Genomic DNA, 13,936 nt, shown 5'->3' with positions numbered 1-13,936 from the left:
ACACTCCAGTGTGGGAGGTGCAGTAATGCACATCAGAGCTGGATGCCCCTCGGCTCCCGCTGCCCACAAGAAAAAGAAAACGCAACACCACCATGCAGACATGTCCGTAGAGTACCGTAGTGAAGTTAGTGGTGGCTACGTGGTGGCCGTGTCCACCCTTTGGTCACTCTCCGACCACCCCATTGGCCATCTAGACATTTCAGGTATCAACTTATTGCCACCCCTATGTGAGTAATGCTCTGGCTCCGCCACTGCTCGCACAGGAAGTGCTGTTCTAACCGCTGGTTGTTTATACTAGGGACCGTCAATAAATTACTATTGCGCTGAAGAGAGTTTGTTTTTAAAAAATGCATATTTCTAAATCACATCACAACTTGATCTATAACCAGGTCAAATGATGAGTCCTACCCAAAAAGTATTTTCCATGCCCATTTTTTCCAATTTCATCTTTTGTTGGATGGACTTTTATTGGATCTTTTATTGGATTAGGGACCTGACTGTCACAATTAATTTAATTGAATCTAGAGTTGCACTTGATATATATTTTAAGATTTGCTATGTCATTCATTTTGGGGAAAAAATATGAAACAAATATATACAGTAGATCCCCCTATTCACAAGGGCTACATCCCAAGACCCCTCTGAATGGCGAAAACCCAGAATAATGGACCCATAAAAAGCCCTAAAATGGCCTATTAAAACTACTACTACCATCTATTTTGAACCAGCCTGCATCAAAGTCTATAAATATACTTGTAATGGTCGATGGCCCACATATAACAAGGATGTAACGCTTTTGTACTTCTTTGTTTAAACACTAGGTGGCGCTACTGTCTTGAACAAGGCAAAGAAAGCGATCACAGAATAAAAACTGTTCAGGGTGAACCAGAAACGGTGGAACCAAAGAGACGCAAGCGAGTGCTATGCGTAGGGCCTGTGAGTGATAACGGAATCGCGGACTTGGTCAATAACACCAAATCTCGAGGAAATTGACATAATGCTGTCATTGTGAGGAGAAGGAACGTTCGTGTGTGGAAATATGAGTGAATGCCGAAGCGGGAATAGGAGCGGGATCTACTATATGACATGATTTAATATTGTTATAAAAAGATATAAAGCTATTTCCTCTAATAGAAACTTCATACATGCACACATAGTATATAATAAGCATTGTAGGATGTCCACTATGGTGTTGTGATCATCTACAATCATTAGTTACCATCATTGGCCCGTGTTCCTCATGATTTATGATGTTTTCAGTGCTGGTTTATTGGCAGATGCATCACTGGCTGGTGCTTATGATGGGATGCCACTGCTTTGTCCTTTCCCCTTAAAGCTAAGACAGACAAGTAGTTAACGTTTTATTGTCAAGTCTGTCTAATGCTGACCTCCGTGGTTGCGATGCCGCTAAATAGAAAGCTGTGATAAATTTTTTACTATAGGACGCAAAGCTTGGGATCGGAGCTGGAAGCCGCCCAGCTTCTGTTTACAAGGGCTAATAAATGCAAAATGGAAACGTTTTTGAGCAATTTCAGCAGCATGATTACAGCGAAAGGCGAGGGGATGGAGCGGCACGTGACGATCCGAGCTGAGGTTTCTGCATTGATGGCGGTGCACCTCCTGGTCTGTTAACTCCAGGGTGTGCAGTGGGCAGCTGGTGTTTAGGCTGCCAAAAACACCATCAGCATCATGGAGGGAGGAGGGAGGGTGAAGAGTGACGCAGTGGGGAAGGGTTCTTTAAAGGGTTTACTCATCAACCGCTGACTACAAGAAGTCCATGACAATAGAAGTACTATTTGCACCAAAGGTACTGTATTATTTAGTCCATTATGTGACAAAAATACTCTATTTACTTATTTAGTGTTTCCTTAATTCCTGATTGATACACTTAAAGTGATATGGTTTCCATGGTTACACCTCTCTACAATCAAGAGTCACAATGTTTTTGGATTAGCACAATAGGAATGCAACACAATAGGCGGATTACACAGCTCCACTATTGTCTGTTTTTGGGGAATATGTGTGTGTGGTCATGTACCTTAAAGCTTGCGTGTGTGTGTGGTGTTTAAGAAATAGGTTAAAACCACTGTAAACGTCCATGTGAGTAGGGTAGGCATTTTATGACAGTGCAGCATGCTGATAATTACAATACTGCATTAAAACGCTCATGTCAGTGCAAGAATCCTACTGGTTTTTAATGATATCGGACTGATAGCCAGCATAGCAAAACTCATGAATCTTTTCATGTCCATTGTCCCTTTTCCACCAGTCAGCTATACATACACTACATACAATATCAATGTACTTATTTGATCAAACGAGGGATCATGCAGCGAGCTTTGCGTGACATCTGATTCAAGACAGCCAGTGTTGCTAAGTTAAAAAAAATCCTTGTTCGTGTTTCTTGTTTCCTTTCTAACAGTCACATTTCTTTACTGATTTTGATCAAACTGTGGAATATTGCACTATATTGACTCAAGAATCCCGCTAGTTTTGAATGATATTCAAGATGGTCAGATGCAAAGAATGCATTTATCTTCCTTGTTTCCCTTCCACTGATCACAAAATTGCAATGAATGCAGAGGAAGCACGTTCACCTGCCTCAAGCATCAAGTAGACAGCGATACTGCATACTGCAAACAGAGCCGTTAAAAACTCTAGCACGGTTGAATGTGTTGTTATTCACCTTCATCTTAATTTATTTTGACATCCATCATCATTAACAGCCGGCTCGCAGGTGCGAACAGATAGGTGTCAACCGTAGCTCTGTGACCTATCAGCACCACACGGCGCAGTCACTCACACAAGCAGATAGCTGCTACACTCTTCTTTCCCCAGTCTCAATGGTAATTCAGCCTGTTAGTGTGGACGGGAAAGGCATCGCGCCTCGCTTTGCTCCCCGCGGCGTTTAAAGGTCACGGTGTTCGGGCCCGTTACGGCAGTTGCGGTTCACGCAGAGTTAGCTTACCCCGCCGCATTCTTCCAATTTGAACCACCGCAGCACAAATAGGATGCCATGACATTCACAGGCGACACCATCCCTCCTGCCAAAAGCGAGTGGGTACTGGCGTGAAGACGGAGACAGATTTGCATGTTTGCAGTCAACAGATTTGTAAATTGACAGTTGAGCGCACATGCAGGTGCACGGAACGAACAAATATGGATTCTATCAGCGACACAGCAGATGTGCGTTTGAATTTAAATCTTGTCCTACTTTCTTTAATTGCTTTTTTTCATGCCAGCCAGCATATCCAATTTTACAATCAGCACGGAACTTTGAACACGAGGTTCACATTATTGATGACAAGGAGAACATTGTTGGGTGCAATTTGGAGATAGCCAAGCAACATTTAGAAGGGTTTCTAACGGAATTTAATAGAGTGGTAAACACCATCTTGATATTTAATTCAACCTCGTAATGAAGTGTGGGTTTCCCTCAAGGCTGCATGTTCTCCCCGAGTGCCTTTTCTCTTACCCTCCCACAAACCAAAGGAAAAAGAATTTAGATGTTTTAGCATAACACCGTCAAGTGAGGTTAACCAACAGACATGCGCATGAATGGAAATCTATCCAGAAATTATTCAGGTGTCTCGATGGAAGCAACATATGCTCATCCATGAACATGAGGCATGCAAATAAAAAAAAAAAATCTAATTTTGACTCTCATTAGTGGATTATTTTCTTTCCTTCTGCGTCATTCGTCAGTGTTTTTCCACCAAGAGTAATAGGATAGGGCTTTTTAGTAGGGATGGAGGCTTGTGCTGTGTGTCACATCCAGCCAAATGAACTGCGTGGCTTTGTACTCGGCAAACTATCTGCTTGCATTCTGATGCCACTCGCAGGAAAGGTGAAAGCTTCTGTTGATATCCGCAGGGGGAGCTTCCTTTTTTAACTTCTCAAATGTAGTTCTTCAGAAGTCAGTTGAAGAGGTATTTTAAAGGTACCACTATGACTTTGAGCCATTTTGTACACACATTTGTTTCCCCAAGATCCATAGCAGGGGTGTCCAAAGTACGGCCCGGGGGCCATTTGCGGACCGTGGCTGTGATTTCATTGGCCCGCCGCACAGTCTAAAAATGTAATTTAACAAAGAAAATAAAAAAAAAAAAACAGCAGCAAAAATGGGAAAATCTATGAAAAGTCTAAATATTAAGAGAAGAGTTGAAATCTAGCAAGGAAAAAAGTCATAATATCTCAAGAATAAAGTAACAGTCTGAGGAAAAATGTCATTTTAGTAGCATGACGTTGAAATATGAATTTTTTTAAGTCAAAAACAATAAATAAAGTTGCAATTTTTGGAAACTTAGGTTGGTGGAAAATGTATAACATGGGAATAAACTCAAAATATCAGGAGAAAAGAAGTTGAAATATTTGGAAAACTATACAAAAAAAAATCAACAGCAGAAATTTTACCAGAGTAAAGTCAAAATATTCCAAGGAAAAAAAATTATTTCTAATTTGAAAAAATATGAGAATAAACTTGTAAAATGAGGAAAAATATAATTTCAGTAACAATGTTGAAATAAAGAAAAAAAACATTATTTTTGTAAAAGATATCAAGTTATAATTGCAAGAAGAAAATTTACAAGAGGAAAGCTGAAAAAGCTGAAATGAAACAGTTGGAAAATTTTAAAAATCAGCAGAAATGGAAAAAAACAGCTGTAATTTTACGGGAATAAAGTCAAAATATTAGTCATATTCGAATGAAGAACAGAAGTGCCAATTTTACAAGAATAAACTTGTATTATTATAGAAAAAAGGTCATTTTAGTAGTATTTCACCTACATTTCAGATATGTTACAAAGGTGATCTACATATCACTTCTTAGCACATCTCAATGTGTTGGCTTACAAAATATCAAAGATGCCTTTGCATCCTTTCATTTTTCAGTATTCTTCAATATTGAAGAAGCACTTTATCATGTGTACTCTTGTATCATCCTAGTGTTATAATTGCCGACCATATTACAAATCCAGTGAGCCCTTGCATCCGGAATGCAGTTTTGACAGTTTTTGACACATTTCTGAAGCACGGAAACAACTCAACATAAGGTCAGGTTGTGAGCCGGGGCAATAACCCACCATGTGGTTGAAAATTTGCGAAAGCTAATCTTCACCGCTATGCTCTGCCCACTGGTCGTTCAGGCCTTACATACTACAGTATTTACCTGTGATTAATGAATCGCTTCAGGGTGTGATCGTCATCACACCCAAGAGGTTTTGGTCAAGCTCTAATGTTCTTGCGGAGATTCTCCTCCCGCAAACACTGACAAAAACAATAACGGGTTCAGTTTTGCTCCGCCCATCTGTCGAGTATGCGTGGTTCAAATTTGGTAGCAATTAAACAAATCGTCTAGGACTAGTTAGCTTTAGAAAGATCCTTGAAAATAGACAAAATGACCCAGAAATAGGCTCTTCACACCGAAATGGCACACTTCTTGCTTGTTTTACAGCAAGGGTTCTTGAGACTTTTTTGTGCCTCTACTCGTGGCAGACATGCCTACTGAATTTCATCGTGCGAAGTGAAACCGGCTTCAGGGCTTGGATTAAAAATTCAACTCCCGCTCCCGCTCGCAATCCATGACGGATGACAAGGACAAGGAAACTTAAGCGAACTGCACCATCCATTTGATGTTGATGGTGTTATCAGTGTTTCTGAGCTGGAAAAGTCGAAACTGCTCAACATTCTGTACTTGTTTTTCAAATTATGTTTCTCCTCTGTGTTTTGCAGTCATGCGCAGGAACCCCTTTGTGGTGGAAGGCTGCTGTAGGAAAGGGTCCCGCAACGCCCTTCAGGAGCTCTACAACCCCTCACAGGTAGGATGCTCGTTTATACTGTAGGCGTGTCCCGATGCAACTTTTTCACTTCCCATCCGATTCTGGTATTGCAGCCTTCAATATCGGCCCATCAGCACAGACAATATACATACTTGTCTATTTGTTTACTGTAGTGTGGAATGCTAGTAAAAGGCTTATATCAAGTGATATCACTCAGCGTACAGTCATACCTACAGTCAGCAACAGCAGGTATGAGAAAACTGACTCATTTACTTATTGATCAGGTGTGTCGTTTTATCGACAACAGAGTCTCGTGGGAGTTTCTCACACTTGCGAAAATCCTTCTTCAAATGCGCGATGAGGTTGCTCGTATTAAATTTCCCCCGTTATGTGCCACCACGGGAAACTTGTGCATGACAAATTTTGCACTCAGCTGGAACGGAAAAACACAGCCACACTGCCGACATTGCTCGTACTCCTTGCTAAACACGCTAGCACACACTGTTGCTGCGATCACATGGGTTCTGCATGCTAAATAGAAGGGCTGCTGCTGGATGTTCTGGTATGGAGTCTGGAATGGACTGATTGTATTGGCTGCCAGTATCTGAGATTTTACATGCAGGCTAATATAATCCGATAATGTTTTTTTTTTAATGTTTTAATGTTTTTTGGCTGACATCGGACCGATATTTGTGATCAATGTATCGGGACACCCCTACTTGTTTACTAACACATCTGCTCTCACCTCGTGTATCTCTTTGCCTGTCTCGCCTGACCTTCATCGGCTCTCATTTGTTCTCACTATGTTCGACCATCTGTCAGAGGTGTGGCCCAACAAAGGCACCTAGCAGGTTTAAGGTTTTGCTGGGATCAGAAAAGACAAGGCACACGACAATTGCAATATCAATATAAATAGCAACAATAACGGTATAAGGATAGTGGTAGAGATCCATCAAAAGGGCAATTGCTGGTGTTATTACTACCTACGATAATGCAGTATTATGGTATTGTTGCCTGTATCAAACTGAGTCTACTGCTTCGGCCATTCTTCCGTTCCAGTCTGCTTGCATCGGGGCCAAGTAGTGCTGTGACCTACAGGCCCCACAGGTAGAGGTGCAGTGAAAAATGATATGAATAATATGTGACATGGAAATAAAAAACAATGAAAAGTCAGGCGTGTGGTCTACAAAAGACAAAAAACAAATAACCGCCAGGGTTTCTAATTAGCGCCAGGTCAAAAAACGTTGGCACTAAAACTGTGGCTGTAGGCAACCTCCTGATTTTTTTGATTAAATCCACAAGATGGCGGTAGCAGCATCCAGCTGCTTTATCTATGCTCTAAAATGTTGGTGTGAAACCCATGCTAGTTACACTTGCTGTACTGTTGTTTACAATGAACTATTCATGTTGGCTCAGCAGTTTGCTCCTTACCGCCATTACAACATTGGTTCTGTTGCTGCTGTGTCGTGCAACATACTTGTTAGTCAATGACAATGTGGTCAAAGAGAGCTATGTTTTTCTTTCCACTTTCTCAAGCACTCCAAATCATTATTAAAGTTAGAATAATTAAGTAGTTACACACGACCGGTCAAACATTTTAGAACATCCTGAACCAAAATGGCTACCACAGCATTCTGCAGCACCAAGGAGCACCTTTTGCTTAATCCTGCAGCAAGACAATGGCGACATAAATCCAAGCTCTTCCAGAACTACTTAACGTCCCGTCCTCATTGCGGTTTAGGTGATAAGTTCTTAAATGAAATGATCTCTTAACATAACTTCCTACAGTCTGTTGCCACTTTCTTGTGTCATTTCCACCTTAAGACACTCATTCGATAGCCAGGGTGTGAATCATGTTTGGATTAGTCTGCTTGCATCAGGGCCATGTCCAGTAGCTGGCATGAGTCTTACGAAGTGTTGGCACCCACTTTTGAATCTACTGCCACCTACAGGATGGGAGTTTGTCCAGAGGGCACTGCAAGTCCATCAGTAGTTTAGTCGTGTAGCTGATGGGCACACAGCCCAAGGTGATGCTATCATAGTGATGGATTGGATAGTTTCAGCTCCTCTTCTGTGTGTGCTTCATGATAAATCATACGTCAGTGTGACGCTTTTCCTCTGCAACCAACCCTCCCTTTTTCTCTGCCCTCCTACTTCCAGTCCTCAATAATTCCCATGTTCTTTTTTCTCTACGATGGCCATTTATCACAATGTGTCTTTGTTTTTTTGTGTGTGTGTTTTTTTTATAAAGTCTGAGATTAGACGAGGGGCACAAAGGCACACCTCATTTTCAGCGCAGGATTTTTCCACACCTCACCCATGTGAAGTCCCATTCATATCGTTGTGTGTGCACAGGGGGGAGGTTGGCTGCAGCCAGAGTAAACTTTAGAAGGGTGCTTGAGGTCAAGAGTTTTTCAATGTGTGTGTGTGTGTGTGTGTGTGTGTGTGTGTGTGTGTGTGTGTGTGTGTGTGCTCATACATCTTTATGACAACCACTTTTGACTTGTAGGGTGCCAGAGTGAGGATCCTCTCAAGTGGTTAACTTGATGAGAAGTATGATCTAAGGGGAAAACTAAACTTAAAACACTTATACGCGAGAACAACGCTAAAAACCCACAGCATTTCAGTATGTGGAACCAAATTATGGAACGGACTGAGTAAGAAACGCAAACAATGCACCGAGCTGTGTATGTTTGCAAAATACAAACAAGAAGAGTCTTGAATTTATCTTATGTTTATTTGTGTTTATTATTATTTATTTATTATTATATTGATTGTTATATACTGTATCATGATATATATCAGACTGCCATCTACTGCATGGAGTTGTAATGATGATCTCTCCATGATCTATCCCATTATAATGTGTTTGTGAGTGAGGGCAAACAGGTCATGTTATATCTAAAAAATAAAAAAAACAAACAATAAAGGTAGCGCCAAATGTATCTGTGGCGGTCCAAATGTGTTTGTGGCGGGCCACCACAAACAAACAAATACATGCTAAAAAGCTTTTTGATGCTGTAACATCATGTCCTGGAATTAAAAGCACAGTGCCGACATTAGTGCTAACAGAGCCTGGCTACTAAATATTGTACACCATTAAAGCAGTGAACCAAAAATAAATAACACCATTGTGCTTATTATAAGCCAGTGTACTGTGACATTTATTTTGAAGCTAATATTGGAATGTAAAGCTATTGTATATTGTTGCTTTAGGAAGATTAGTCAACATCGAATCTCTGGATTACAGTAAAGCTAAACACTGTCTGCGGCAACACATTTCACTAATCATAATTAAAATCCAAATTGCTAAAAGCAAGTGGCCTCAAATGTTATCAGCTTTCATGAAAACCCTTGGGAGGAAACTACTTTTTTTTCCCCGAACGAGTCCGCTCTCCCCGCAGTGGAAATAGTGGTCTTGCTACCAGTAATCAGACTGGCATGGAGACACTGTTATTACTGCGTCATAGACACAATTAAATGCTGATTCAGAGATGAGGACGTGGGCTGGAGAAAATGATGTGCAAATGTATGCGAGGTCTCAGCGCGAGTGAGTATCATGGAGGATGACTCAAGGCTAATGTGGGCACTAATGGAATTGAGGCTGTTTCAAGTGCTAATGTCCTGAAAAAAGATCAAGAAATGGAGGGGAAAGTCTCCGAAGCTTTGCTTTCTTGGTTTTACGGTTGTGTAAGATAACACTTCCAATAGTCTATTGGAAGTAACGATGCATGTCCACAATTAAAATACAGTATTTGAATAGTGTTGCATGGTTACAGTTGTCAACTTTAGTGCATATGCTGTTATCTTGTACATTATCAATAATAATAAATATCGACAAATTGTATTTATTCTATTATTCAATAACATTCTGCCCTTATTGTACTAATGAGATTGTAGCATTGTGTGCTTACTATTTAATTATATCTGTCAGTGCTGATGTATTATGTGTGTACTTACTTTGCAATTTCCCTCCACAATTATTTATTGTTATTGTTATTACGTGTTTTGTAGCAGGCCGCACGGTGGCTGAGTGGTTAGCATGTTGGCCACACAGCCAGGAGATTGGGAAGATCCAGGTTTCAATCTCCACTTGGCATTTCTGTGTGGAGTTTGCATGTTCTCCCCGTGCGTGTGCGTGTTTTCTCCAGGTACTCCGGTTTCCTCCCACATTCCAAAAAACATGCATGTTAGCTTAATTGGCGACTCTACATTGTCCATAGGTATGAATGTTAGTGTGAATGACTGTTTGTCTGTATGTGCCCTGCGATTGGCTGGCGACCAGTCCAGGGTGTACCCCGCCTCTCGCCCGAAGTCAGCTGTCCAGCATACCCCCGCGACCCTAATGAAGATAAGCGGCATAGAAAATAGTTTTAATGGGATGAATGTTTTGTAGCATGGAATGTTAGAAGGTTTAATCAAGAAATATCAGTCAAGAGATATTTGTCAAACAGAAGAACAGAGTACACCGAGGGCCAATAAAAATAACAAGCTGTGGGCCAAATGATCTAACTCTTATGATAAGTGGTGCTGAAGGTTCTAGAATGAAAGCTGATAGTTTCTCTGAAGTGTAGGAAATATCGTAAATGGACAAATGTTACAGTATATGCATGCTTCCTCTGTGTGGGTCGTGATGATCATTTCTCGCGGTGAATTGGTTCCAGACCCGACCGCAATAAGTGAATTTCCACAAAGTAGGATTCAATATTAATAAATTGAATATTTTTGTAGTTAGAGCATAGAAAATCTGTTTATGACTTTCTAAATACGATTTAAAAACCATGATTAGAGCCCTGGAGACATGAAATAACACCCCTATAGTCACCTTTACACTTCTATTATTCTTTGTTTACACCCCATTGTGCAACGATGACGCACAGGCTACGGGATCACTGCAGGGATCAGTCCCCCTGGTAGCGTTTTTGGTTTACGTCAAAAAATGTACGTAAAAAATTTGCCTCGGTTAGCGTACATTTATCGGTTGGCGTCTTGTCATTTTATTAATACAGTCGTCAAGTAGGATTCCTTCTTTATAAATGGAATATTTTTGTAGTTAATCATAGAAAACCTGTTTACGGCCTTATAAATACATTTTTTAACATTATTAGAGACCTCTAGACATGAAATAACACCCCTATAGTCACCTTTAAATGCCTATTTCCCAATATATTATGTATAAAATGAGTCAATATCCCATTTAAAACCTAAATAAGACTTGTGCTTGTGTGTGTTACTGTAAAGGTGTTCCCTAGGGGAGCAGAATGATGGGCAGACAAGTAGCGACGTCGGTGGTTCCCAGTTGAGTATCAGCTTTGCATAGGTACCAGCCACAACAGTAGCCTGTGTTTTTAATAGGGATTTGATTAGATTAGATTAGGTTATTGTGCCTCTTGTGAAATAAGTCAAACCTTCAGTAAAGGCTGTTGTGTTTTGTGTGTGTCACCAAACATTACAGTAACATGACTGACATCTAGTGGCCAGTGCAAAATACCGCTGTTAGCATCATGTTAGCATGGAAGCTGAAAATGATGTTCCACTGTACCAACAAATGTGCCCTTTAATTTGCTTTTGGAGCTCCAAATAGCCTGATGACATCATGACCTCATCTGGTCTGAACATTTTGGTTTTACACCAAAAAAAAAAAAAAGATCAGTGCAGCAAACTGCACCATTAATCCACGGTGGGACCTTTGCTCCTCTCATTAGTAGGATATGTTGGAATGGAAAAGGGAATTTCAAGGCAAGATGTCCTGCTCGTAACGTAACGTATAGCTGACAGTTAACTATTAACTTTTTATGTCCTTTCAGGCGATCATCAACCATCAAACTGGTTAAAAAAAAAAAAAAACACTTCAGTTGCTAATGAATGCAAAGAAAAGGCTCCTTTTTTGATTCGCCCTTGCTCTCTTCTGATGATTGCTTCCTGAGAGGTAACCGAGCCAGGAAGATAGGAAAAGCTTAAAACCCTCCCAAAGAAGAAGCGACGCACTTTGATTCTTCAGAGGGGGGAAAGTCAAAGCGAGTTTGTCATTATCTTATCCTGCGGCGCCGTAATTACATCCTCAATGTTCTCTTGGAGAAGACACTCATACACTGTGGATGTGCCACTCACTGGTCTGCACACGTGCACATGGGGCGCCCACACCCACACTCAAGTGTGGTACACAGATGTTCACACACAGTTTCTCCTTTGAAAAGGTATTCACAGAGCAGTGTAAATATGCACCAACGATGTGTAATTGTGTATATGGCATTGTTTGTTACTGCTATGTTATGTAACAATTTCTCCTACATCCCCTATTATGCAAAATACTTTTTAACAGTCATATATTTTCCTAGAGCCACCAAACAGAGAAAAATCTATCATCTCCGTCACTTCACAGAGGGCAGCTTTGTTTATGAAAAAGGCTTCGCTACCCATCTAAAAATATAGCTTGAGGCACTGCCAACTATCTGTCAGTCAGCGGCAGACACGGGAGCTGTAAGTTTTACCATTTGGGGATTTTTTTTCTGCAGCGAATAGACTGACCTAGCATTAAGTTGCTGTTAAAAAGTGAATGTAATGTTAGCTCTATAGCTCACATAGCTATGCTAGTGTGTCCCCCTGTCCCGCTCCATAATGTTACGTTGTTGTATGTGATATATGCCATCTATGACGTTAGAGTTACAGTGTTTGTGTAAAAAGTGCGCAATACTGCTTCTTGGAGCCACGCAAAACGACGTCTTTCCCGTGGGGTTTACTAAAAGCACTTTCAAACTGTCTGAACTGGGCAGCATACTTCCAATACACTATTGTGGGATGCTGGAGACTTGATTTGTACCCAAGCTTGAATTAAGGTGAATACCCCAAATCAGGTAATGATGTATGGTTCACTGCAATAAAACAAAACAGTCTTCGCTTGCTATATCTCAGTTTGAACATCACTCCCTCCATTAATTAGTGTTTGCTGTTTTGTTATATGTGTATTATGTGTATAGTTATATGTAGTACGTACTGTAGGTACGAAAAAACTAGCCCACTGTGTTTAGAATGGAGGTGATGACTGCATTGCATTGGACCAGCCAGGAAACCACAGTAATGTTAGCACTGAGGCTTGGCTGCCTTCAGTGATTATACCAATTTAGCAGCACACTAAAGTGATCAACTAATGTTTCTTTTCGGAGAATAAAACGAGTTCCACTTTATAACTGTTGGGGGAAACCTGGAGCAACCAAAAAAACAATTTTAGATGTAAATGTATGACTTTTAAAGCTATATTCCCCGGAAATGACTGCATTGTTGCTATTGAATTATGCGTTAGCGTTTTTTTTTAAGTAGTTTTTAGGAAACTTGCTAGACGGTCAGATTATGGGATATACGGTGGCGGTTCTAGCTATGGTCCACATGGGCAATTGCCCAGGGCGGCATTCTCCAGGTGGCGCCACAGGGGTGGAAAGAAAAAACAAAATTTACAAAGGCTTAGAACTTGGGTCTGCCCAGGGCGTCATTCAAGCCAGAACCGCCACTGGGCATACGTATTTTGTCATTTTTATCGTAAAAAATGGCAGACGGTCTGGTCTTAAAGTCACGTGTGCATGCTTGTCCTGTGGAAGGGCTGTTTTAAATCATCTTAGACGCATCGCGGGGGAGGACAAATGTACATTTTCGAGTTTTTGTTCAAGTTCTACTGGTTGCCTTTGAAGCTTTAACCTACTTTTTACTTACTTTTACTTCGTATCCATATTTTTACAGCATGGCGACACTCACTAACCTCACTTTTTTAGTCACAAATGGCATTCTGCATTCATTCTTCATGCTATATGACTGTGTGTGTTTGTTACCTGTGTTGCAGGAATGAAGTATACACACACTATCTCCATTCACTGCATCCCTGTAGGGTTTTATATAGCAACATTTCTTTTTTTTTTTTTTTTATATATATATATAGCAACATTTCAATGTTCACAACATTTAATATCGAATGTATGTCAAGTTATATTAGTTAGTTCATTATACAGCATTTAAAAGACAAACGGGCTTACATTTCATCTTGCTGTTAAAACGTTACAACTTTGGATCACCTTTGTCAATTTTGGCCTTCAGCTCCTTGCGAGAGAACAGCGAGTTGTGCAAAAAGTAGAGAAACAGAGAAAACTTTATGGAAGGTCGAATTAAGTTTA

At 40.5% G+C, this 13,936-nt stretch overlaps 1 protein-coding gene across 6 annotated transcripts in view; it reads left to right on the top strand.

The window, feature by feature from the left end:
- Positions 1-13,936, top strand: part of chst11 (carbohydrate (chondroitin 4) sulfotransferase 11) — a 114,834-nt gene that overhangs the window by 83,969 nt on the left and 16,929 nt on the right. For all 6 annotated transcript variants that reach the window (XM_054800966.1, XM_054800967.1, XM_054800969.1 and 3 more), the window contains one exon: positions 5,731-5,816. In XM_054800966.1, the coding sequence (XP_054656941.1) occupies positions 5,731-5,816 (86 nt within the window). The remainder of the gene's footprint in view (positions 1-5,730; positions 5,817-13,936) is intronic.

Source organism: Dunckerocampus dactyliophorus, chromosome 15, assembly GCF_027744805.1.
Source record: "Dunckerocampus dactyliophorus isolate RoL2022-P2 chromosome 15, RoL_Ddac_1.1, whole genome shotgun sequence".
Classification (NCBI taxonomy): domain Eukaryota; kingdom Metazoa; phylum Chordata; class Actinopteri; order Syngnathiformes; family Syngnathidae; genus Dunckerocampus; species Dunckerocampus dactyliophorus.
Note: the sequence above shows the minus strand (reverse complement) of the source record. Positions and strands in the feature narration are given on the sequence as shown.